Source organism: Passer domesticus (assembly GCF_036417665.1).
Source record: "Passer domesticus isolate bPasDom1 chromosome 8 unlocalized genomic scaffold, bPasDom1.hap1 SUPER_8_unloc_1, whole genome shotgun sequence".
In the NCBI taxonomy this organism is placed as follows: Eukaryota; Metazoa; Chordata; class Aves; order Passeriformes; family Passeridae; genus Passer; species Passer domesticus.
In genome coordinates this window covers 1-26,503 of record NW_026989900.1, presented here as the reverse complement: position 1 = coordinate 26,503, position 26,503 = coordinate 1, and the positions used below count along the sequence as shown (strand labels likewise).

The 26,503-nt window shown below is 51.0% G+C and overlaps 1 protein-coding gene across 1 annotated transcript; it reads right to left on the bottom strand.

Annotated features, from left to right (window-relative positions):
• Positions 1-454: 454 nt before the first annotated feature.
• On the bottom strand, positions 455-26,036 carry RABGGTA (Rab geranylgeranyltransferase subunit alpha). The gene is given in 21 exon segments (XM_064405868.1): positions 455-726; positions 1,365-1,452; positions 7,587-7,700; positions 8,473-8,577; positions 9,104-9,192; positions 15,050-15,138; positions 15,220-15,271; positions 15,355-15,379; positions 15,381-15,452; positions 15,554-15,655; positions 17,332-17,414; positions 17,499-17,582; positions 18,648-18,813; positions 18,815-18,843; positions 19,610-19,703; positions 19,705-19,777; positions 21,112-21,210; positions 22,144-22,187; positions 24,308-24,406; positions 25,621-25,656; positions 25,759-26,036. Coding segments are annotated over 21 exon segments (1,965 nt in total). The 5' UTR covers positions 26,032-26,036; the 3' UTR covers positions 455-577.
• Positions 26,037-26,503: the final 467 nt, after the last annotated feature.

The window sequence follows — 26,503 nt, the reverse complement described above, 5'->3', positions numbered from 1 at the left end:
GCAGGGTGGACCCCCTGGGGAGATTCAATGGCTCACCTTGTGGCAGTGACCCGGAGCTCACTATTTGGCAACATCTGACTCACTATTTGGCAACTCCCCCTCCCCCCCCCTCCGGGCAGGGCCCGGCTCACTATTTGTCAGGGCCTCGCCCCAGGGCTGGGCTATGGATCACTATTTGGGAGCCAGGCCTGCCCCGCTCCCCGCCCCTCCCCCACCCCCCGGACGGGTCCGGCCGCCGCCCCTCCCCCACCCCGACCCCCCCCACCCCCCCCGGAACCGCGGGGTCACCCCCGCCCCTCCCCCACCCCCGCCCCGCCCGCCGTGGCGCAACCGGGGAGGAGGGGGGGGATGGGCTGGGGCAACTGGGAGGGACTGGGACCAAACTGGGAGCGACTGGGAGCGACTGGGAGGGAACTGGGATGAACTGGAACAAACTGGGACACACTGGGACCAACTGGGATCTCACTTTATTGAAGGCCGGAAGGGGCGGGGCCGAACCCGGAAGCGCTCACGCTGACACCGGGGGGGGCGTGGCCACAGTGAGGGGGCGTGGCCAAGCACTGGAGGCAGCAGCCAATCAGGTGAAGGTGACGTCAACGCCGGGGAGCAGCTCGGCCAGGTGGGCGGGGCCAGAGGGGGCGGAGCCCAGCGGGGTCTCAGCCAATCCCAGGCGGGTGAGGCGGGGCCAGGCGGCCAATGGGGCGAGAGCGGGGGCGTGGCCAATGGCTGGGGGCGGGGCCAGTCAGTACGGACCAGTACGGACCAGTACGGACCAGTACGGACCAGTATGGACCAGTACGGACCAGTACGGACCAGTATGGACCAGTACGGACCAGTATAAACCAGTATGGACCAGTATGGACCAGTACGGACCAGTACGGACCAGTATGGACCAGTACGGACCAGTATGGACCAATACGGACCAGTATGGACCAGTATGGACCAGTACGGACCAGTATGGAGGCTCAGGGCCACCCAGTGCCCTCCCAGTACAAACCAGTAACCCCAAATCCCCTCCCAGTTCAACCCAGTTCCCTCCCAGTTCAAACCGGTGACCTCCCAGTATAAACCAGTATGGCCCAGTTCATCCCAGCAACTCCCAGTAAGGCCCAGTCCCTTCCCAGTCCCCTCCCAGTTCATCCCAGTCCCCTCCCAGTTCATCCCAGTAACCCCCTGGTCCAAACCAGTTCCCTCCCAGTATAAACCAGTACGGCCCAGCCCCCTCCCAGTCCATCCCAGTTCATCCCATTTCCATCCCAGTTCCCACCCACTTCATCCCACTCCCCTCCCAGCCCCCTCCCAGTCCAAACCAGCCCAAACCAGTATAAACCAGTATAAACCAGTATAAACCAGTATCAACGTACGGTTCCGGTCCAGCCGCAGCAGCCACAGGCGGGGGAGGGGCGGGGCCACGCCCACCTCGGTCACGTGATTGTCGGAGAGGTCCAGTTCCTGCAAACTGGGATTACTGGGACGAACTGGGAGGGACTGGGGGGGAACTGGGAGGGACTGGGAGGGACTGATGTGTGTTACTGGTGTCACTGGTGTGTGTTACTGGTGTCACTGGTGTGTGTTACTGGTGTCACTGGTGTGTGTTACTGGTGTCACTGGTGTGTGTTACTGGTGTCACTGGTGTGTGTTACTGGTGTCACTGGTGTGTTACTGGTGTGACTGGTGTGTGTTACTGGTGTCACTGGTGTGTTACTGGTGTCACTGGTGTGTGTTACTGGTGTCACTGGTGTGTGTTACTGGTGTCACTGGTGTGTGTTACTGGTGTCACTGGTGTGTGTTACTGGTGTCACTGGTGTGTGTTACTGGTGTCACTGGTGTGTGTTACTGGTGTCACTGGTGTGTTACTGGTGTGACTGGTGTGTTACTGGTGTCACTGGTGTGTGTTACTGGTGTCACTGGTGTGTTACTGGTGTGACTGGTGTGTTACTGGTGTCACTGGTGTGTTACTGGTGTGACTGGTGTGTGTTACTGGTGTGACTGGTGTGTGTTACTGGTGTGACTGGTGTGTGTTACTGGTGTGACTGGTGTGTTACTGGTGTCACTGGTGTGTGTTACTGGTGTCACTGGTGTGTTACTGGTGTCACTGGTGTGTGTTACTGGTGTCACTGGTGTGTGTTACTGGTGTGACTGGTGTGTTACTGGTGTGACTGGTGTGTTACTGGTGTCACTGGTGTGTGTTACTGGTGTGACTGGTGTGTGTTACTGGTGTCACTGGTGTGTTACTGGTGTGACTGGTGTGTGTTACTGGTGTGACTGGTGTGTGTTACTGGTGTCACTGGTGTGTGTTACTGGTGTGACTGGTGTGTGTTACTGGTGTGACTGGTGTGTGTTACTGGTGTCACTGGTGTGTGTTACTGGTGTGACTGGTGTGTGTTACTGGTGTCACTGGTGTGTGTTACTGGTGTGACTGGTGTGTGTTACTGGTGTCACTGGTGTGTTACTGGTGTGACTGGTGTGTGTTACTGGTGTCACTGGTGTGTGTTACTGGTGTCACTGGTGTGTGTTACTGGTGTCACTGGTGTGTTACTGGTGTGACTGGTGTGTGTTACTGGTGTGACTGGTGTGTTACTGGTGTGACTGGTGTGTGTTACTGGTGTGACTGGTGTGTGTTACTGGTGTGACTGGTGTGTTACTGGTGTGACTGGTGTGTGTTACTGGTGTCACTGGTGTGTGTTACTGGTGTGACTGGTGTGTGTTACTGGTGTGACTGGTGTGTGTTACTGGTGTCACTGGTGTGTGTTACTGGTGTCACTGGTGTGTTACTGGTGTCACTGGTGTGTGTTACTGGTGTGACTGGTGTGTTACTGGTGTGACTGGTGTGTGTTACTGGTGTGACTGGTGTGTGTTACTGGTGTCACTGGTGTGTGTTACTGGTGTCACTGGTGTGTGTTACTGGTGTCACTGGTGTGTGTTACTGGTGTGACTGGTGTGTTACTGGTGTCACTGGTGTGTGTTACTGGTGTCACTGGTGTGTTACTGGTGTGACTGGTGTGTGTTACTGGTGTGACTGGTGTGTGTTACTGGTGTCACTGGTGTGTGTTACTGGTGTCACTGGTGTGTGTTACTGGTGTGACTGGTGTGTGTTACTGGTGTCACTGGTGTGTTACTGGTGTCACTGGTGTGTTACTGGTGTCACTGGTGTGTGTTACTGGTGTGACTGGTGTGTGTTACTGGTGTGACTGGTGTGTGTTACTGGTGTCACTGGTGTGTTACTGGTGTCACTGGTGTGTGTTACTGGTGTGACTGGTGTGTTACTGGTGTGACTGGTGTGTGTTACTGGTGTGACTGGTGTGTGTTACTGGTGTCACTGGTGTGTGTTACTGGTGTCACTGGTGTGTGTTACTGGTGTCACTGGTGTGTGTTACTGGTGTGACTGGTGTGTTACTGGTGTCACTGGTGTGTGTTACTGGTGTCACTGGTGTGTGTTACTGGTGTCACTGGTGTGTTACTGGTGTGACTGGTGTGTGTTACTGGTGTGACTGGTGTGTGTTACTGGTGTCACTGGTGTGTGTTACTGGTGTCACTGGTGTGTTACTGGTGTGACTGGTGTGTGTTACTGGTGTCACTGGTGTGTGTTACTGGTGTCACTGGTGTGTTACTGGTGTCACTGGTGTGTTACTGGTGTCACTGGTGTGTGTTACTGGTGTGACTGGTGTGTTACTGGTGTGACTGGTGTGTTACTGGTGTCACTGGTGTGTGTTACTGGTGTGACTGGTGTGTGTTACTGGTGTGACTGGTGTGTGTTACTGGTGTCACTGGTGTGTTACTGGTGTCACTGGTGTGTGTTACTGGTGTGACTGGTGTGTTACTGGTGTGACTGGTGTGTGTTACTGGTGTCACTGGTGTGTGTTACTGGTGTCACTGGTGTGTTACTGGTGTCACTGGTGTGTGTTACTGGTGTCACTGGTGTGTTACTGGTGTCACTGGTGTGTGTTACTGGTGTGACTGGTGTGTTACTGGTGTGACTGGTGTGTGTTACTGGTGTCACTGGTGTGTGTTACTGGTGTCACTGGTGTGTTACTGGTGTCACTGGTGTGTTACTGGTGTCACTGGTGTGTGTTACTGGTGTCACTGGTGTGTTACTGGTGTCACTGGTGTGTGTTACTGGTGTGACTGGTGTGTTACTGGTGTGACTGGTGTGTGTTACTGGTGTCACTGGTGTGTGTTACTGGTGTCACTGGTGTGTTACTGGTGTCACTGGTGTGTTACTGGTGTCACTGGTGTGTGTTACTGGTGTCACTGGTGTGTTACTGGTGTCACTGGTGTGTGTTACTGGTGTCACTGGTGTGTTACTGGTGTCACTGGTGTGTGTTACTGGTGTCACTGGTGTGTTACTGGTGTCACTGGTGTGTGTTACTGGTGTGACTGGTGTGTGTTACTGGTGTCACTGGTGTGTTACTGGTGTCACTGGTGTGTGTTACTGGTGTGACTGGTGTGTTACTGGTGTGACTGGTGTGTGTTACTGGTGTGACTGGTGTGTGTTACTGGTGTGACTGGTGTGTGTTACTGGTGTCACTGGTGTGTGTTACTGGTGTCACTGGTGTGTGTTACTGGTGTCACTGGTGTGTGTTACTGGTGTCACTGGTGTGTTACTGGTGTGACTGGTGTGTGTTACTGGTGTCACTGGTGTGTGTTACTGGTGTCACTGGTGTGTTACTGGTGTGACTGGTGTGTTACTGGTGTCACTGGTGTGTGTTACTGGTGTGACTGGTGTGTGTTACTGGTGTGACTGGTGTGTGTTACTGGTGTCACTGGTGTGTTACTGGTGTCACTGGTGTGTGTTACTGGTGTGACTGGTGTGTTACTGGTGTCACTGGTGTGTGTTACTGGTGTGACTGGTGTGTGTTACTGGTGTGACTGGTGTGTGTTACTGGTGTCACTGGTGTGTGTTACTGGTGTCACTGGTGTGTTACTGGTGTCACTGGTGTGTGTTACTGGTGTCACTGGTGTGTTACTGGTGTGACTGGTGTGTTACTGGTGTGACTGGTGTGTGTTACTGGTGTGACTGGTGTGTGTTACTGGTGTCACTGGTGTGTTACTGGTGTCACTGGTGTGTGTTACTGGTGTCACTGGTGTGTGTTACTGGTGTCACTGGTGTGTGTTACTGGTGTCACTGGTGTGTTACTGGTGTCACTGGTGTGTGTTACTGGTGTCACTGGTGTGTTACTGGTGTCACTGGTGTGTTACTGGTGTCACTGGTGTGTGTTACTGGTGTGACTGGTGTGTTACTGGTGTCACTGGTGTGTGTTACTGGTGTCACTGGTGTGTGTTACTGGTGTCACTGGTGTGTTACTGGTGTCACTGGTGTGTGTTACTGGTGTCACTGGTGTGTGTTACTGGTGTCACTGGTGTGTTACTGGTGTGACTGGTGTGTGTTACTGGTGTGACTGGTGTGTGTTACTGGTGTGACTGGTGTGTTACTGGTGTCACTGGTGTGTTACTGGTGTCACTGGTGTGTGTTACTGGTGTCACTGGTGTGTGTTACTGGTGTCACTGGTGTGTTACTGGTGTCACTGGTGTGTTACTGGTGTCACTGGTGTGTGTTACTGGTGTGACTGGTGTGTGTTACTGGTGTGACTGGTGTGTGTTACTGGTGTCACTGGTGTGTGTTACTGGTGTGACTGGTGTGTTACTGGTGTGACTGGTGTGTGTTACTGGTGTGACTGGTGTGTGTTACTGGTGTCACTGGTGTGTTACTGGTGTCACTGGTGTGTGTTACTGGTGTCACTGGTGTGTGTTACTGGTGTCACTGGTGTGTGTTACTGGTGTCACTGGTGTGTTACTGGTGTCACTGGTGTGTGTTACTGGTGTCACTGGTGTGTTACTGGTGTCACTGGTGTGTTACTGGTGTCACTGGTGTGTGTTACTGGTGTGACTGGTGTGTTACTGGTGTCACTGGTGTGTGTTACTGGTGTCACTGGTGTGTGTTACTGGTGTCACTGGTGTGTTACTGGTGTCACTGGTGTGTGTTACTGGTGTCACTGGTGTGTGTTACTGGTGTCACTGGTGTGTTACTGGTGTGACTGGTGTGTGTTACTGGTGTGACTGGTGTGTGTTACTGGTGTGACTGGTGTGTTACTGGTGTCACTGGTGTGTTACTGGTGTCACTGGTGTGTGTTACTGGTGTCACTGGTGTGTGTTACTGGTGTCACTGGTGTGTTACTGGTGTCACTGGTGTGTTACTGGTGTCACTGGTGTGTGTTACTGGTGTGACTGGTGTGTGTTACTGGTGTCACTGGTGTGTGTTACTGGTGTCACTGGTGTGTGTTACTGGTGTCACTGGTGTGTTACTGGTGTCACTGGTGTGTGTTACTGGTGTCACTGGTGTGTGTTACTGGTGTCACTGGTGTGTTACTGGTGTGACTGGTGTGTGTTACTGGTGTGACTGGTGTGTGTTACTGGTGTGACTGGTGTGTTACTGGTGTCACTGGTGTGTTACTGGTGTCACTGGTGTGTGTTACTGGTGTGACTGGTGTGTGTTACTGGTGTCACTGGTGTGTTACTGGTGTGACTGGTGTGTGTTACTGGTGTCACTGGTGTGTGTTACTGGTGTCACTGGTGTGTTACTGGTGTCACTGGTGTGTGTTACTGGTGTCACTGGTGTGTGTTACTGGTGTGACTGGTGTGTGTTACTGGTGTGACTGGTGTGTTACTGGTGTGACTGGTGTGTGTTACTGGTGTCACTGGTGTGTGTTACTGGTGTCACTGGTGTGTGTTACTGGTGTCACTGGTGTGTGTTACTGGTGTCACTGGTGTGTGTTACTGGTGTGACTGGTGTGTGTTACTGGTGTCACTGGTGTGTTACTGGTGTGACTGGTGTGTTACTGGTGTCACTGGTGTGTGTTACTGGTGTGACTGGTGTGTTACTGGTGTCACTGGTGTGTGTTACTGGTGTGACTGGTGTGTTACTGGTGTCACTGGTGTGTGTTACTGGTGTCACTGGTGTGTGTTACTGGTGTGACTGGTGTGTGTTACTGGTGTGACTGGTGTGTGTTACTGGTGTCACTGGTGTGTGTTACTGGTGTCACTGGTGTGTGTTACTGGTGTGACTGGTGTGTTACTGGTGTCACTGGTGTGTGTTACTGGTGTCACTGGTGTGTGTTACTGGTGTGACTGGTGTGTTACTGGTGTCACTGGTGTGTTACTGGTGTGACTGGTGTGTGTTACTGGTGTCACTGGTGTGTGTTACTGGTGTCACTGGTGTGTGTTACTGGTGTCACTGGTGTGTTACTGGTGTGACTGGTGTGTGTTACTGGTGTCACTGGTGTGTTACTGGTGTCACTGGTGTGTTACTGGTGTCACTGGTGTGTGTTACTGGTGTCACTGGTGTGTGTTACTGGTGTCACTGGTGTGTTACTGGTGTCACTGGTGTGTGTTACTGGTGTCACTGGTGTGTGTTACTGGTGTGACTGGTGTGTTACTGGTGTCACTGGTGTGTGTTACTGGTGTCACTGGTGTGTGTTACTGGTGTGACTGGTGTGTTACTGGTGTCACTGGTGTGTTACTGGTGTCACTGGTGTGTTACTGGTGTTACTGGTGTTACTGGTTGTTACTGGTCTGTACTGGTTTCTCACCCGCAGCCTCCGCAGCGCTCCCAGCCCCCCGGGCACTGCTCTCAGCTCGTTCCCGCGCAGCTCCAGCCGGGTCAGCGCCGCCATGCGCTCCACCAGGGGCACGCTGGTCAGGCCCTAAACCAGTATAAACCAGTATAAACCAGTATGAACCAGTATGAACCAGTACAAACCATTTAAACCATTTTAAACCAGTATAAACACTTCTAAACCAGTCCAAAGCAGTCAAAACCTGTCTGAACCAGTACAAACCAATCCAAATCAGTACAAACCAGTACAAACCAGTAACCCCCAAACTCCCTCCCAGTATAAACCAGTACAAACCAGTAACCCCCAACCCCAAACCAGTCCAAACCAGTATAAACCAGTACAAACCCGTATAAAAAAATCCAATTTTTCCGCATTTTCCCCCATTTTTAACCCTTTAATCCCCTCCCAGTCCCCTCCCAGTCCAAACCAGTAACCCCAGACCCCAAACCAGTACAAACCAGTACAAACCAGTACAAACCAGTAACCCCCAAAGTCCCTCCCAGTATAAACCAGTAACCCCAAATCCCCATGTTTAACCCTTTAATCCCCTCCCAGCACCCCCAAATCCTCTCCCAGTTCGTCCCAGTTCCCTCCCAGTCCAAACCAGTAACCCCAGACCCCAAACCAGTACAAACCAGTACAAACCAGTAACCCCCAAAGTCCCTCCCAGTATAAACCAGTAACCCCAAATCCCCATGTTTAACCCTTTAATCCCCTCCCAGCACCCCCAAACCCCTTCCCAGTTCGTCCCAGTTCCCTCCCAGTCCAAACCAGTAACCCCCGGCCCCAAACCAGTACAAACCAGTACAAACCAGTACAAACCAGTACAAACCAGTACAAACCAGTACAAACCAGTTACCTTGTCGGCCAGGCTCAGCCCCTCCCCCGCTCCCAGTACGGCCAGCGCGGCCTCGAAGCGGGACCGGACGTCGGCCACGAAGCCGGAGCGCAGCGGGTCAGCGGCCTGCACCAGTACAAACCAGTACAAACCAGTACAAACCAGTACAAACCAGTACAAACCAGTAAGGATTAAAAAAAACTCTCCCAAAAGCACTGGGGGGGGGTTTCCCAGTATAAACCAGTATGGACCAGTTAGGGCAGTATAGCCGAGATGCAGACTGGAAGGGGCTGAAGCCCTCCCAGTATAAACCAGTATAAACCAGTATAAACCAGTAACCGCAAAACATCATTCCAAAAGCCCCCAAACCCCTCCCAGTATAAACCAGTATAAACCAGTAACCACCCAAAATCCCTCCCAGTGGTTCCCCGCACACCCCAAACCTCTCCCAGTCCAAACCAGTCCAAACCAGTCCAAACCAGTATAAACCAGTAACCCCGGAACTCCCTTTAAAGAGGCTCCCAGTGGCCCCAAACCCCTCCCAGTACAAACCAGTACAAACCAGTAACCCCCAAAGCCTTCCCTGCCCACCCCTGAACCCCTTGCAGCCCCAACCAGCCCAAACCAGTATAAACCAGTATAAACCAGTTACCCGCAGGTTCTCCAGGTGCTCCCGGATCTCCCGGGCGCGGCCCCGAGGCTCCAGCGCCGCCAGCAGCAGGGCCAGGGTCAGCAAACAGCCTGGGACCAGTACGGACCAGTATAAACCAGTATAAACCAGTACGGACCAGTACGGACCAGTATGGACCAGTATGGACCAGTACGGGCCAGTATGGACCAGTACGGACCAGTATGGACCAGTATGGACCAGTACGGACCAGTACGGACCGGTATAAACCAGTACGGACCAGTATGGACCAGTATGGACCAGTACGGACCAGTACGGACCAGTACGGACCGGTATGGACCAGTATGGACCAGTATGGACCAGTACGGACCAGTATGGACCAGTATAAACCAGTATGGACCAGTACGGACCAGTATGGACCAGTATGGACCAGTACGGACCAGTACGGACCGGTATAAACCAGTACGGACCAGTATGGACCAGTATGGACCAGTACGGACCAGTACGGACCAGTACGGACCAGTATGGACCAGTATGGACCAGTATGGACCAGTATAAACCAGTATGGACCAGTACGGACCAGTATGGACCAGTATAAACCAGTATGGACCAGTACGGACCAGAATAAACCAGTATGGACCAGTACGGACCAGTACGGACCGGTATAAACCAGTACGGACCAGTACGGACCAGTACGGACCAGTATGGACCAGTATGGACCAGTACGGAGCAGTACGGACCAGTATGGACCAGTACGGACCAGTACGGACCAGTATGGACCAGTACGGGCCAGTATGGACCAGTATGGACCAGTACGGACCAGTACGGACCGGTATAAACCAGTATGGACCAGTATGGACCAGTACGGACCAGTATAAACCAGTATGGACCAGTATGGACCAGTACGGACCAGTACGGACCAGTACGGACCAGTATAAACCAGTACGGACCAGTATGGACCAGTACGGACCAGTATAAACCAGTACGGACCAGTATGGACCAGTATGGACCAGTACGGACCAGTACGGACCAGTACGGACCAGTATGGACCAGTACGGACCAGTATGGACCAGTATGGACCAGTATGGACCAGTATAAACCAGTATGGACCAGTACAGACCAGTATAAACCAGTATGGACCAGTACGGACCAGTACGGACCAGTATGGACCAGTATGGACCAGTACGGACCAGTATAAACCAGTATGGACCAGTACGGACCAGTATGGACCAGTATAAACCAGTATAAACCAGTATGGACCAGTATGGACCAGTATAAACCAGTATCGGCCAGTATAAACCAGTATCGGCCAGTATAAACCAGTATGGACCAGTACGGGGTAATTTTTGGGTGGTTATGGGGTGTTTTTTGGGGGCATTTTTCGGGTATTTTGGGGCGATTTTGGGGCAGTTTTGGGGCATTTCTGGGATTGGTTTTCAGCGGTTTTTGGGTATTTTGGGGTTGGTTTTATTTATATTTTTTTATATTTTTGGGGTATTTTTGAGTGGTTTTGGGGTATTTTGGGGCTGTTTTAGGGTATTTTGGGGGTACTTTTAGGGTGGTTTGGGGGGAATTTTTAGGGTGACTTTGGGGGGGTTTTGGGGCATTTTTTGGGTATTTTGGGGGTGGTTTTGGGGTTTTTTTGGGGGTATTTTGGGGTGATTTTTGAGGTATTTTGTGGGATTTTTTTGGGGTATTTTGAGGTGATTTTTGGGGTATTTTGGGGGCATTTTGGGGTTATTTTTGAGGTATTTTTGGGGTATTTTGGGGGTGGTTTTGGGGTTTTTTTTTTGTATTTTGGGGTTATTTTTGAGGTATTTTGTGGGATTTTTTTGGGATATTTTGGGGTTCTTTTTTGTATTTTGGGGTTATTTTTGAGGTATTTTGGGGGATTTTTTTGGGATATTTTGAGAGTGGTTTTGGGGTTTTTTGGGGTATTTTGGGGTTATTTTCGAGGGTTTTTTGGGGTGTTTTTTGGGTATTTTGAGGGTGGTTTTGGGGTTTTTTTTGGGTATTTTGGGGTGATTTTTGAGGTATTTTGTGGGATTTTTTTGAGGTATTTTGAGGGTGGTTTTGGGGTTTTTTGGGCTATTTTGGGGTGATTTTCGAGGGTTTTTTGGGGTGTTTCTTGGGTATTTTGAGGGTGGTTTTGGGGTTTTTTGGGGTATTTTGGGGTTATTTTCGAGGTATTTTGTGGGATTTTTTTGGGGTATTTTGAGGTGATTTTTGGGGTATTTTGAGGGCATTTTGGGGTTATTTTTGAGGTATTTTTGGCGTTATTTTTGGGGTATTTTGGGGGTGGTTTTGGGGTTTTTTTTTGTATTTTGGGGTTATTTTTGAGGTATTTTGTGGGATTTTTTTGGGATATTTGGGGTTTTTTTTTTGTATTTTGGGGTTATTTTTGAGGTATTTTGTGGGATTTTTTTGGGATATTTGGGGTTTTTTTTTTTGTATTTTGGGGTTATTTTTGAGGTATTTTGTAGGATTTTTTTGGGATATTTTGAGAGTGGTTTTGGGGTTTTTTTGAGGTATTTCGGGGTTATTTTCGAGGGTTTTTTGGGGTGTTTTTTGGGTATTTTGAGGGTGGTTTTGGGGTTTTTTTGTATTTTAGGGTTATTTTTGAGGTATTTTGTGGGATTTTTTTGGGATATTTGGAGGTGATTTTTGGGGTATTTTGGGGGCATTTTGGGGTATTTTCGAGGTATTTTGTGGGATTTTTTTGGGGATATTTTGAGGGTGGTTTTGGGGTTTTTTGGGGTTATTTTTGAGGTATTTTGTGGGATATTTTGGGGAGATTTTGGGGGTTTTTTGGGGTATTTTGGGGTGATTTTCGAGGGTTTTTTGGGGTGTTTTTTGGGTATTTTGAGGGTGGTTTTGGGGTTTTTTTTGGGGTATTTTTAGGGTTATTTTTTAGGTGTTTTGTGGGATTTTTTTGGGATATTTTGGGGAGATTTTGGGGTTTTTTTTGGGTATTTTGGGGTTATTTTCGAGGTATTTTGTGGGATTTTTTTGGGATATTTTGGGGGGGTTTTGGGGTATTTTGGGGTTATTTTTGAAGTATTTTGTGGGATTTTTTTGGGATATTTTGAGAGTGGTTTTGGGGTTTTTTGGTATTTTGGGTTTTTTTTGAGGTATTTTGTGGGATTTTTTGGGGATATTTTGAGAGTGGTTTTGGGGTTTTTTTGTATTTTAGGGTTATTTTTGAGGTATTTTGGCGGTGGTTTTGGGGTGGTTTTTTTTTTATTTTGGAGTTATTTTTGAGGTATTTTGTGGGATTTTTTTGGGATATTTTGGAGGTGATTTTGGGGTATTTTGGGGGCATTTTGGGGTTATTTTCGAGGTATTTTGTGGGATTTTTTTGGGATATTTTGGGGGTGGGTTTGGGGTTTTTTTGAGTATTTTGGGGTTATTTTCGAGGTGTTTTGTGGGATTTTTTGGGGATATTTGGGGTTTTTTTTGGGTATTTTGGGGGTATTTTTGAGGAATTTTGGGGGATTTTTTTGGGATATTTTTAGAGAGGTTTTGGGGTTTTTTTGAGTATTTTGGGGTTATTTTTGAGGTATTTTGTGGGATTTTTTGGGGACATTTTGGGGGTTTTTTGGGTATTTTGGGGTTATTTTTGAGGTATTTTGTGGGATTTTTTTGGGATATTTTGAGGGTGGTTTGGGGGTTTTTTGGGGTATTTTGGGGGCATTTTGGGGTTATTTTTGAGGTATTTTGGGGGTGGTTTTTGGGTGTTTTTTGGAGTATTTTGGGGTTATCTTTGAGGTATTTTGTGGGATTTTTTTGTGATATTTTGGGGGTGGGTTTGGGGTTTTTTTTTTATTTTAGGGTTATTTTTGAGGTATTTTTGGGGGGGTATTTTGAGGGTGGTTTGGGGTTTTTTTGGGTATTTTGGGGTTATTTTTGAGGTATTTTGGGGGCAGTTTTTTTATATTTTTGGGGTGCTTTTGGGGTATTTTTGAGTGGTTTTGGGGTATTTTGGGGCTGTTTTAGGGTATTTTGGGGGTACTTTTAGGGTGGTTTTGGGGGGAATTTTTAGGGTGACTTTGGGGGGGTTTTGGGGCATTTTTTGGGTATTTTGGGGGTGGTTTTGGGGTTTTTTGGGGTATTTTGAGGTTATTTTTGAGGTATTTTGTGGGATTTTTTTGGGATATTTTGAGGTGATTTTTGGGGTATTTTGGGGGCATTTTGGGGTTATTTTTGAGGTATTTTTGGGGTTATTTTTGGGGTATTTTGGGGGTGGTTTTGGGGTTTTTTGGGGTATTTTGGGGTTATTTTTGAGGTATTTTGTGGGATTTTTTTGGGATATTTTGAGAGTGGTTTTGGGGTTTTTTGGGGTATTTTGGGGTGATTTTCGAGGGGTTTTTGGGATGTTTTTTGGGGTATTTTGGGGTTATTTTTGAGGTATTTTTGGGGTGGTTTTGAGGTATTTTGAGGGTGGTTTTGGAGGGGTTTTTTTGTATTTTGGGGTTTTTTTGAGGTATTTTGGGGGATTTTTTTGGGATATTTTGAGGGTGGTTTTGGGTTTTTTTTTGTATTTTAGGGTTATTTTTGAGGTATTTTGGGGGATTTTTTTGGGATATTTTGGGGAGATTTTGGGGTTTTTTTTGGGTATTTTGGGGTTATTTTTGAGGGTTTTTTGGGGTGGTTTTTGGGTATTTTGAGGGTGGTTTTGGGGTTTTTTTTTTGGGTATTTTGGGGTTATTTTCGAGGTATTTTGTGGGATTTTTTTGGGATATTTTGAGAGTGGTTTTGGGGTTTTTTGGGCTACTTTGGGGTGATTTTCGAGGGTTTTTTGGGGTGTTTCTTGGGTATTTTGAGGGTGGTTTTGGGGTTTTTTTGGGGGTATTTTGGGGTTATTTTTTAGGTATTTTGTGGGATTTTTTTGGGATATTTTGAGGGTGGTTTTGGGGTTTTTTTTTGGTATTTTGGGGTTATTTTTGAGGTATTTTGTGGGATTTTTTTGGGATATTTTGGGGGTGGTTTTGGGGTTTTTTGGGTATTTGGGGTTATTTTTTAGGTATTTTGTGGGATTTTTTTGGGATATTTTGAGAGTGGTTTTGGGGTTTTTTTGAGTATTTTGGAGTTATTTTCGAGGGTTTTTTGGGGTGTTTTTTGGGTATTTTGAGGGTGGATTTGGGGTATTTTTTGGGGTATTTTTAGGGTTATTTTTGAGGTATTCTGTGGGATTTTTTTGGGATATTTTGAGGTGATTTTTGGGGTGTTTTGGGGGTGTTTCTGTGATGTTTTTTAGCGTGTTTTGGGGGCATTTTTGGGTATTTTTTGGAGTATTTTGGGGGTGGTTTTTTGGGTATTTTTGGGGTGTTCTTGGGGTATTTTTGGGTTTGTCTAGGATTGGGTCGGGGCGTTTTTTGGGCATTTTTTTGGTGTATTTCGGGGTGGGTTTAGGATTTTTTTAGGCTGTTTTGGGGTTTTTTTGGGCCCATTTTTTGGTGTATTTCGGGGGTGGGTTTAGGATTTTTTTAGGGTGTTTTGGGGTTTTTTTGGGCTTTTTTTGGTGTATTTTGGGGGTGGGTTTAGGATTTTTTTGGGGTGTTTTGGGCTTGTCCTGGAGGCATTTTTTGGGGTTTTTTTGGCCATTTTTTGGGTGTATTTCGGGGGTGGGTTTAGGATTTTTTTAGGCTGTTTTGGGGTTTTTTGGGCATTTTTTGGTGTATTTTGGGGGTGGGTTTAGGATTTTTTTAGGGTGTTTTGGGCATTTTTTGGGCATTTTTTTGGTGTATTTAGGATTTTTTTAGGCTGTTTTGGGGTTGTCCCGGAGGCGTTTTTTGGGGTTTTTTTGGGCATTTTTTTGGTGTATTTAGGATTTTTTTGGCTGTTTTGGGCTTGTCCTGGAGGCGTTTTTTGGGGGTTTTTTTGGGCATTTTTTTGGTGTATTTAGGATTTTTTTTGGGGTGTTTTGGGCTTGTCCCGGGGGCGTTTTTTGGGGTTTTTTTGGGCTCTCACCGCGGCTCTGGGGCTCGAGCTCCAGCAGCTCCTGGCACATCTGCACCTGCTCCTGCAGCACCTGAGCGTCGGCCACGCCCAGCTCCGGCCTGGGGGCGGGGCCAACAGGTGAGGAAGGGGCGTGGCTTTGTGGAAAGGGGCGTGGCTTATGAAAAGGGGGCGTGGCTCACCAGAACAGCTCCCTCTCCACTATTGGCTCCTGCCACCAAGCCTCGGCCTCACCTGGGTGAGAAAAGGGCGTGGCAGGCGACGAAAGGGCGTGGCCAGAAGTGGGCGTGGCCATAGAAGGGGGGGCGTGGCCTCACCTGGCAGCAGCGTCACCTCGTGGGGCGGCGGAGTCAGGCGCCCAGGTGACCTCCACGCGGGCGGGGCCCTCGGTGGGCGGGGCAGGGAGGTCGCAGAGCTGACGTCACCTGTCAAGGTGTGCTGGGTGGGGTGGCCACGCCCACCCCCAAGCCACGCCCACCCCAGGCCCCCGCCCTCCTGCCCTCAGGGGGAGGATACCCAGGTGTGGCTGGGGCGTGGCCGCCCCTCCGCCGAGCGCCAGGGCCCGGCCAGGGCGGAGCCATCCAGGGTCGCCGTCAGCTCTGGGCACTCCGGGTTCACCTGTGGGGGGGGGGAAAGCACAAAGTTTTGGGTGTTTTCCCGCCAAAAACGGGGAATTTCCAGGCCTAAAATTGGAGTTTTTTAGCAGGGAAATGTTTGGGGCATCGGGGGATTGTGGGACAACAGGTCTACCCATTGAAGTCAATGGGGATCAGATCTTCCATTAGCGAGGCTGGATCGTGAAGGGTTACTGGTTTAAACTGGGAGCACTGGGGGAGGAAATGGAACCGCTGGGGGCGAGCTGGGAGCACTGGAGAGGGGGAAAACTGGGAACACTGGGAGGATTTACTGGGATGGAGAAACGGGACACCAGGTCTACCCATTCAAGTCAATGGGGATCAGATCTTCCCACGAGCGAGGCTGGATCGTGAAGGGTTACTGGTTTTAAACTGGGAGCACTGGGGGAGGAAATGGAACCGCTGGGGGCGAGCTGGAAGCACTGGAGAGGGGGAAAAACTGGGAACACTGGGAGGATTTACTGGGATGAAGAAACGGGGACACCAGGTCTACCCATTCAAGTCAATGGGGATCAGATCTTCCCATGAGCGAGGCTGGATCGTGAAGGGTTACTGGTTTAAACTGGGAGCACTGGGGGAGGAAATGGAACCGCTGGGGCGAGCTGGGAGCACTGGAGAGGGGGAAAACTGGGAACACTGGGAGGATTTACTGGGATGAAAGGGGGAACGGGACACCAGGTCTACCCATTCAAGTCAATGGGGATCAGATCTTCCCATGAGCGAGGCTGGATCGTGAAGGGTTACTGGTTTAAACTGGGAGCACTGGGAAGGGCTGAGCACTGGGGGAGGAAATGGAACTGCTGGGGGTGATCTGGAAGCACTGGAGAGGGGGAAAACTGGGAACACTGGAGGATTTACTGGGATGAAAGGGGGAACGGGACACCAGGTCTACCCATTCAAGTCAATGGGGATCAGATCTTCCATTAGCGAGGCTGGATCGTGAAGGGTTACTGGTTTAAACTGGGAGCACTGGGGGAGGAAATGGAACCGCTGGGGGCGAGCTGGAAGCACTGGAGAGGGGGAAAACTGGGAACACTGGGAGGATTTACTGGGATGAAGGGGGAAAACGGGACACCAGGTCTACCCATTCAAGTCAATGGGGATCAGATCTTCCCATGAGCGAGGCTGGATCGTGAAGGGTTACTGGTTTAAACTGGGAGCACTGGGGGAGGAAATGGAACCGCTGGGGGCGAGCTGGAAGCACTGGAGAGGGGGAAAACTGGGAACACTGGGAGGATTTACTGGATGGAGAAACGGGACACCAGGTCTACCCATTCAAGTCAATGGGGATCAGATCTTCCCACGACCGAGGCTGGATCGTGAAGGGTTACTGGTTTAAACTGGGAGCACTGGGGGAGGAAATGAAACCGCTGGGGGCGAGCTGGAAGCACTGGAGAGGGGGAAAACTGGGAACACTGGGAGGATTTACTGGGATGAAGGGGAAACGGGACAACAGGTCTACCCATTGAAGTCAATGGGATAAAGGAGACACCAGGTTGTCCATCCAGTCAAAGAGACAGGGATTCAGGAAAACCAGTTTGGAGGGGTCCTGAAGGGTTTTGGGCGATCCAGGTGATTTTTTAGGACACCCAGGTGATTCTGGGTGCAATCCAGGTGCACCCAGGTGATTTTTGGGGGTAGCCAGGCGTCCCCGCTCACCTTGACAAGCCGGGAGAAGACGACGGCCAGCGTTGCGTCCTCGCGGTCCACGTGGACACAGATGACCCTCGGGGGTGGTGGGGCTTGTCAGGGGGCACCCAAACCATCATGGGGCACCCCAAAACTCCAGGTGAGAGCCTCAGGGGCGGGAGGGAAGCCCGGGTTACCTCGGGAGAGGATGCAGCGCAGGTACACCCAGGCGCTTTGGTCCGTGGGGTCGGTAAAGACGGCATTCTGCACCAGCTCCAGCTCTGGGGGGGCAAAGGGGGCACCCCCAAAATCTCAGAGGGCATCCCAAAGTCTGAATGGGGACGCCCAGGTGTGTGGGAGGTCAGGTCTGACTAGTGAGGGCAATGGGGGCTTTGGACAACAGGTCTACCCCCATTGAAACCAATGGGATAGTAAGGACACCAGGTCTACCCCCTTAAAGTCAAAGGGGATTTGGAGCCAACAGGTCTACCCCATTAAAGTCAATGGGAAATTCTGGACACCATGTCTACCCCTATTGAAACCAATGGAGATTTTGGACACCAGGTCTACCCCATTAACCCCAATGGAGATTTTGGACAACAGGTCTACCCCCACTGAAACCAATGGGGATATTTGGACACCAGGTCTACCCCATTACCCCCAATGGAGATTTGGGACACCAGGTCTACCCGATTACCCCAAATGGAGATTTTGGACACCAGGTCTACCCCATTAACCCCAATGGAGATTTTGGACGACAGGTCTACCCCCACTGAAACCAATGGGATACTTGGACACCAGGTCTACCCCATTAACCCCAATGGAGATTTGGGACAACAGGTCTACCCCCACTGAAACCAATGGGGATATTTGGACACCAGGTCTACCCCATTAACCCCAATGGAGATTTGGGACACCAGGTCTACCCGATTACCCCAAATGGAGATTTTGGACAACAGGTCTACCCCCATTCAAACCAATGGAGATTTGGGACACCAGGTCTACCCCATTAACCCCAATGGAGATTTGGGACACCAGGTCTACCCCATTAACCCCAATGGAGATTTGGGACACCAGGTCTACCCCCACTGAAACCAATGGGATACTTGGGACACCAGGTCTACCCCATTAACCCCAATGGAGATTTGGGGACACCAGGTCTACCCCCACTGAAACCAATGGGGATATTTGGACACCAGGTCTACCCCATTAACCCCAATGGAGATTTGGGACACCAGGTCTACCCCATTACCCCCAATGGCGACTCGGGACACCAGGTCTACCCAAGCACCCCCAATCCCTCCCGTTTTTTGGGGCCCCGGGGTGGATTTTGGGGCGTCGCTCACCTCCCTTCAGCCGCTCGGGGGGCAGCGCCCCGGCCTCGCGCCGCCCGCGGCTCCGGGCGGGCGCCAGCAGCCGCAGCCGGTGGTGCCAGGCCGAGAAGTTGGAGAAGTCGCGGCTCAGCAGGGCCCCGGCGAAGGCCAGCTCGGCCTCGGGGGTCCTGGCCGGCCGCCAGAGCCCGCCGGTGCTCCCAGGCGTGGACTGGGAGGGCACCAGTACAAACCAGTAAGCACTGGGAGCCGCCCCCGAGCCCCTGGGGCAGCTCCCAGTATAAACCAGTAAGGCCTCGTGCAGCCAAACCCGTTCCCAGCACACCCCAGGGGCTCCCAGTGCAGTGTAAGGAATCCCAGCCTCACCAGGTTTATACTGGGAGGGCACCAGTACAAACCAGTAAGGACTGGGAGCTGCCCCCGAGGCCCAGAGGCAGCTCCCAGTATAAACCAGTAAGCCCAGCATAACCTGAATTCCCTCCCAGTAGGTCCAAGGCCCCATCCCAGTACAAACCAGTATCACCCAGTACAACCCAGAACTCCATCCCAGTATAAACCAGTACAACTCCCAGTATAACCCAGTGACTCCCAGCACCCCATCCCAGTATAAACCTGTATAAACCAGTACAAACCAGTATAACCCAGCAACCCTCAAGAACCCCACCCCAGTACAAACCAGTACAGCCCAGTACAACCCAGTACAACCCCGCCCCAGTACAACCCAGTACAAACCAGTACAAACCAGTCCAGCCCAGTACAACCCAGTATAACCCCGTCCCAGTCCAAACCAGTCCAAACCAGTCCAAACCAGTCCAACCCAGTCCAAACCAGTACAAACCAGTCCAAACCAGTCCAGACCAGTCCAACCCAGTCCAGACCAGTCCAGACCAGTACAAACCAGTCCAGACCAGTCCAACCCAGTCCAAACCAGTCCAGACCAGTCCAAACAGTCCAAACCAGTCCAAACCAGTACTCACAGTTGCGGGGGTCGGCCGCCAGGAGGCGCTCGCACAGCGCCAGGTCCTCCCGGCCAGCAGGGGGCGCCGCGGCGCGGCCCAGCACCCAGCCCCGGGTGGTGCCACGCCCCGTAGGATTTGGGGTTCACCCCCAGGCACTGGCCCACGAACGACAGCTCCGAGGGCACCCTGGAACCAGTACGAACCAGTATGAACCAGTACGAACCAGTACAAACCAGTATAAACCAGTATAAACCAGTATAGCTGGTAAAAACCAGTAAAAACCAGTAAAAACCAGTAAAAACCAGTAAGAACCGGTAAGAACCGGTGTAAGATAAACCCATAGAAACCATTGTGGACCACTGCAGATCAGTAAAAACCAGTATGGACCAGTATAAACCAGTATGGACCAGTATAAACCAGTATGAGTGAGAAAAAACAATAAAACCAGTAAAAACCAGTAAAAACCAGTAAAAACCACTAAGAACCAGTACAAAATGGGTCTAAACCAGTAAAAAAGGATATAGTGAACCAGTATAGACCAGTATAGACCAGTATGAACCAGTATGGACCAGTATAAACCAGTATGAGTGAGAAAAAAACAATAAAACCAGTAAAAACCAGTAAAAAACCAGTAAAAACCAGTATAAAACAGTAAAAAAGTATAAGGCAAACCAGTATAGACCAGTATAAACCAGTAGAAACCAGTATGGACCAGCATAGGCGGTAAAAAACAGTAAAAACAGAAAAAAAAATGTAAAAACCAGTAAAAACCAGTAAAAACCAGTAAAAACCAGTAAAAACCAGTAAAAAACAGTAAAAACAGCGTAAGGCGAACTGGTAGACACCAGTATGGACCAGTATGGACCAGTATGGACCAGTATGGACCAGTATGGACCAGTATAAACCAGTGTAAGTGGTAAAAACCAGTAAAACCAGTAAAAACCAGTAAAAACCAGTATAAATTAATAAAAACCAGTAAGAACCAGTATAAACCAGTATGAACCAGTAACAAACAGTGTAAGGCCATCTAGTAGAGACCAGTATGGACCAGTATAAACCAGTTCAAGTGGTAAAAAACAGTCAAACCAGTAAAAACCAGTAAAAATTAATAAAAACCAGTAAAAACCAGTATAAACCAGTATAAACCAGTAAAAAAAAGTGTAAGGCCATCTAGTAGGGACCAGTATGGACCAGTATGGACCAGTATAAACCAGTGTAAGTGGTAAAAACCAGTAAAACCAGTAAAAACCAGTAAAAATGACTAAAAACCAGTAAAAATGAATAAAAACCAGTATAAACCAGTATAAACCAGTATAAACCAGTATAAACCAGTATAAACCAGTATAAACCAGTATAATGTAAGCAGATACAAACCAGTACAGACCAGTACAAACCAGTACAGCCCACTGAGGGCTCTCCAGCCCCTCCCGGCCCTCCCCTAACCCCTCCCAGCGCCCTCCCAGCCCAAACCAGTACAAACCAGTATAAACCAGTATAAACCAGTATAAACCAGTACGAACCAGTCCCCTCCCAGTGCAGCCAGGGCCCGGCGGCGCAGGTTCCAGCAGGTGCCCACGTCGGGATTGGCGGCCAGCACGGAGCCCCGTCAGGGACAGCGCCTGCGCGGGCAGCGCCCCCTGCCGGACCAGTACAGACCAGTATGAACCAGTACAGACCAGTATAAACCAGTATGAACCAGTATAAACCAGTACAGACCAGTACAGACCAGTATAAACCCAGTAATTCCCAATAATTCCCAGTTCCAGGCAGGGACAGCGCCTGCGCGGGCAGCGCCCCCTGCCGGACCAGTACAGACCAGTATGAACCAGTACAGACCAGTATAAACCAGTATAGACCAGTACAGACCAGTAGGAACCAGTATAAACCCAGTAATTCCCAGTTCCAGGCAGGGACAGCGCCTGCGCGGGCAGCGCCCCCTGCCGGACCAGTACAGACCAGTATGAACCAGTATGAACCAGTACAGACCAGTTTGAACCAGTACAAACCAGCATAGACCAGTATAAACCAATCTAAACCAGTATGAACCAGTTCAAATCAGTGCATCCCAGTATAAACCAGTATAGACCAGTATAGACCAGTATAAACCAGTATGAACCAGCTCAAACCAGTATATCCCAGTATAAACCAGTATAGACCAGTATAAACCAGTACAGACCAGTATAAACCAGTCCAGACCAGTATAAACCAGTCCAGACCAGTACAAACCAGTACAGAGCAGTATAAACCAGTACAGACCAGTATAAACCAGTATAGACCAGTATAAACCAATATAAACCAGTATGAACCAGTTCAAACCAGTATATCCCAGTACATCCCAGTATAGACCAGTATAAACCAGTACAGACCAGTATAGACCAGTACAGACCAGTATAAACCAGTATGAACCAGTTCAAACCAGTACATCCCAGTACATCCCAGTACAGACCAGTACAAACCAGTATATCCCAGTACAAACCAGTATATCCCAGTATATCCCAGTACAAACCAGTACATCCCAGTACACCCCAGTACAGACCAGTACAAACCAGTACACCCCAGTTCCAGTCAGGGATAACACCCGGGTGGGCGGCGCCCCCTGCTGGATGGGGGGAATCCCAGTTCAGACCAGTACAGACCAGTATGAACCAGTACAGCCCCAGTAAAGCCCAATCCCCTCCCAGTACAGACCAGTAACACCCCCAGTCCCTCCCAGTTATAAACCAGTCGCTCCCAGTTTGATCCCAGTCCCTCCCAGTCCGTCCCAGTACAAACCAGTATAACCAGTACAAACCAGTATAACCAGTACAAACCAGTATAACCAGTACAAACCAGTATAACCAGTACAGACCAGTACAAACCAGTACAAACCAGTACAAACCAGTATAACCAGTACAAACCAGTACAAACCAGTACAAACCAGTATAACCAGTACAAACCAGTACAAACCAGTATAACCAGTACAAACCAGTATAACCAGTACAGACCAGTACAAACCAGTACAAACCAGTACAGACCAGTATAACCAGTACCTGCAGGAGGCGCTCCATGCTCTCCCGGTAGTGCCTCAGTGTGATCAGACCAGTACAAACCAGTACAGACCAGTACAAACCAGTACAGACCAGTATAACCAGTACAAACCTGCAGCAGGCGCTCCATGCTCTCCCGGTAGTGCCTCAGTGTGATCAGACCAGTACAGACCAGTACAAACCAGTACAAACCAGTATAACCAGTACCTGCAGCAGGCGCTCCATGCTCTCCCGGTAGTGCCTCAGTGTGATCAGACCAGTACAGACCAGTACAAACCAGTACAAACCAGTATAACCAGTACCTGCAGCAGGCGCTCCATGCTCTCCCGGTAGTGCCTCAGTGTGATCAGACCAGTACAGACCAGTACAAACCAGTACAAACCAGTATAACCAGTACCTGCAGCAGGCGCTCCATGCTCTCCCGGTAGTGCCTCAGTGTGATCAGACCAGTACAGACCAGTACAAACCAGTACAAACCAGTATAACCAGTACCTGCAGCAGGCGCTCCATGCTCTCCCGGTAGTGCCTCAGTGTGATCAGACCAGTACAGACCAGTACAAACCAGTACAAACCAGTATAACCAGTACCTGCAGCAGCCGCTCCATGCTCTCCCGGTAGTGCCTCAGTGTGATCAGACCAGTACAAACCAGTACAAACCAGTATAACCAGTACCTGCAGCAGCTGGTCCATGCTCTCCCGGTAGTGCCTCAGTGTGATCAGACCAGTACAGACCAGTACAAACCAGTACAAACCAGTACAAACCAGTACCTGCAGCAGCTGGTCCATGCTCTCCCGGTAGTGCCTCAGTGTGATCAGACCAGTACAGACCAGTACAAACCAGTACAAACCAGTACCTGCAGGAGGCGCTCCATGCTCTCCCGGTAGTGCCTCAGTGTGATCAGACCAGTACAGACCAGTACAAACCAGTACAAACCAGTATAACCAGTACCTGCAGCAGGCGCTCCATGCTCTCCCGGTAGTGCCTCAGTGTGATCAGACCAGTACAGACCAGTACAGACCAGTACAAACCAGTACAAACCAGTACCTGCAGGAGGCGCTCCATGCTCTCCCGGTAGTGCCTCAGTGTGATCAGACCAGTACAAACCAGTACAAACCAGTATAACCAGTACAAACCTGCAGGAGGCGCTCCATGCTCTCCCGGTAGTGCCTCAGTGTGATCAGACCAGTACAGACCAGTACAAACCAGTACAAACCAGTATAACCAGTACCTGCAGGAGGCGCTCCATGCTCTCCCGGTAGTGCCTCAGTGTGATCAGACCAGTACAGACCAGTACAAACCAGTATAACCAGTATAACCAGTACCTGCAGGAGGCGCTCCATGCTCTCCCGGTAGTGCCTCAGTGTGATCAGACCAGTACAGACCAGTACATAACCAGTACAAACCAGTATAACCAGTACAAACCAGTACCTGCAGGAGGCGCTCCATGCTCTCCCGGTAGTGCCTCAGTGTGATCCCAGTACAAACCAGTACAAACCAGTACAAACCAGTACCTGCAGGAGGCGCTCCATGCTCTCCCGGTAGTGCCTCAGTGTGATCCCAGTACAAACCAGTACAAACCAGTACAAACCAGTACCTGCAGGAGGCGCTCCATGCTCTCCCGGTAGTGCCTCAGTGTGATCAGACCAGTACAAACCAGTACAAACCAGTACAAACCAGTATAACCAGTACCTGCAGCAGGCGCTCCATGCTCTCCCGGTAGTGCCTCAGTTTCTCCTCGCGCTGCCGGCGCCGCGCCGCGTCCGGGGGGCGGAGCTTGAGCCGCCCGTGCTGGGGGAACTGGTTATACTGGGAGGGACTGGGAGGGACTGGGGGGGACTGGGGGGGGGACTGGGGGGACTGGTTTATACTGGGAGGGACTGGGGGGGAACTGGGGGGGAACTGGGTTATACTGGGAGGCACCGGGATCAAACTGGAATGCACTGGGATCCAACTGGGAGGGACTGGGAGGGACTGGGCCATACTGGGATGGACTGGGGGGGACTGGAATCAAACTGGGAGGGACTGGGAGGGACTGGGATGGACTGGGAGGGGACTGGTTTTTACTGGAGGGACTGGGAGGGACTGGGAAGGGACTGGAACTAACTGGGAGGGACTGGGAGGGAACTGGGAGGGAACTGGGAGGGGACTGGGAGGGAACTGGTTTATACTGGTTTGTACTGGGAGGGACTGGGATCAAATTGTGATGGACTGGGAGGGGACTAGTTTATACTGGGAGGGACTGGGATGGACTGGAACTAACTGGGAGGGGACTGGGGGGGACTGGGATCAAACTGGGAGGGACTGGGATGGACTGGGGCCATACTGGGAGGGACTGGGATCAAACTGGGAGGGACTGGGAGGGAACTGGTTTGTACTGGGAGGGGACTGGGAGGGAACTGGGATGGACTGGGATCTAACTGGGATCAAACTGGGATGGACTGGGAGGGACTGGGAGGGACTGGTTTTTACTGGGAGTGACCGGGAAGGACTGGGGGTTACTGGTTTGTACTGGGAGGGGACTGGGATCAAACTGGGAGGGACTGGGAGCGACTGGGATGGACTGGGGCCATACTGGGAGGGACCGGGATCAAACTGGGACGGACTGGGACAGACTGGGGCCATACTGGGATGGACGGGGAGGGAACTGGGAGGGGACTGGTTTGTACTGGGGAGGGACTGGGAGGGACTGGGCTGAACTGGGAGGGGGACTGGGCCATACTGGGCCGTATTGGGAGGTCACTGGGCCGTACTGGGCCGTACTGGGCCATACTGGGCCGTACTGGGCCATACTGGGCCGTACTGGGCCATACTGGGAGGCCATACTGGGCCGTACTGGGCCGTACTGGGCCATACTGGGCTGAACTGGGAGCTCGGGGTGGGCGGGGCTCGCTCCGGGCCCGGCCGGTTCCATTCCCCGCCGCGGGAGGGGGGGGGGGACGGGGCGGGGCTGGCTCCCGGCCGGTTCCATTGCTGCGGCGATGGGGGGGGAGCCGTTCCCTCACCATTTCCTCACTCGGCGCGCGGGGGCGATCCGGGACCTGCGGGCGACACCGGAGCTCAGGGCGGTGCCGGCGGAGGCCGGGGCCTCCCCGGTGATCCCGGTCCCGGCGGGAATCGCTCCCCGCCATCCCGGTACCCACCGGAGCGGCGGCGGCGGCGGCTGCTGAGGGCGGCGCGGGGACTGCCGGGAATGGCGCGGCGGCGGCGCGGGGCATGCTGGGATACACCGAGGCACAACGCCGCCGAGCGCGGGGCGCGCCGGGATACACCGAGGCGGGCCGCGCGGCGCCATGTTGTCGCGAGTGCTCGCTTTGCGGCGGTGTGGCGCGTGGAATCGCGGCGAGGCGACGCGGCGCTTTACGGCGGTGTGGCGGGCGTTGCCGAAAGGCGATTTTGAGACCATGGATGGCCATCGATGACCAGCAATGACCACTGGTGGTCATCAGTGACCATCGATGGCCACCAGTGACCATCAGTGACCATCGATGACCATCAGTGACCATCGGTGGCCATGAATGACCACTGGTGGTCATCAGTGTCCATCGATGGCTATGGCTCACTATGTGGGCAGGACGTCCCTATAGGGAAAAAATCAATGGCTCACTATGTGGCAGGGGGGTCCCTATAGGGAAAATCAATGGCTCACTATGTGGCAAGGGGTCCCTTCAGGGTAAATCAATGGCTCACTATGTGGCAGAGGGGTCCCTATAGTGTAAATCAATGGCTCACTATGTGGCAATGGGTCCCCTATGGGGTAAATCAATGGCTCACTATGTGGCAGGACGTCCCTATAGGGTAAATCAATGGCTCACTTTGTGGCAGGGGGTCCCTATAGGGAAAATCAATGGCTCACTATGTGGCAATGGGTCCCTATAGGGGTAAATC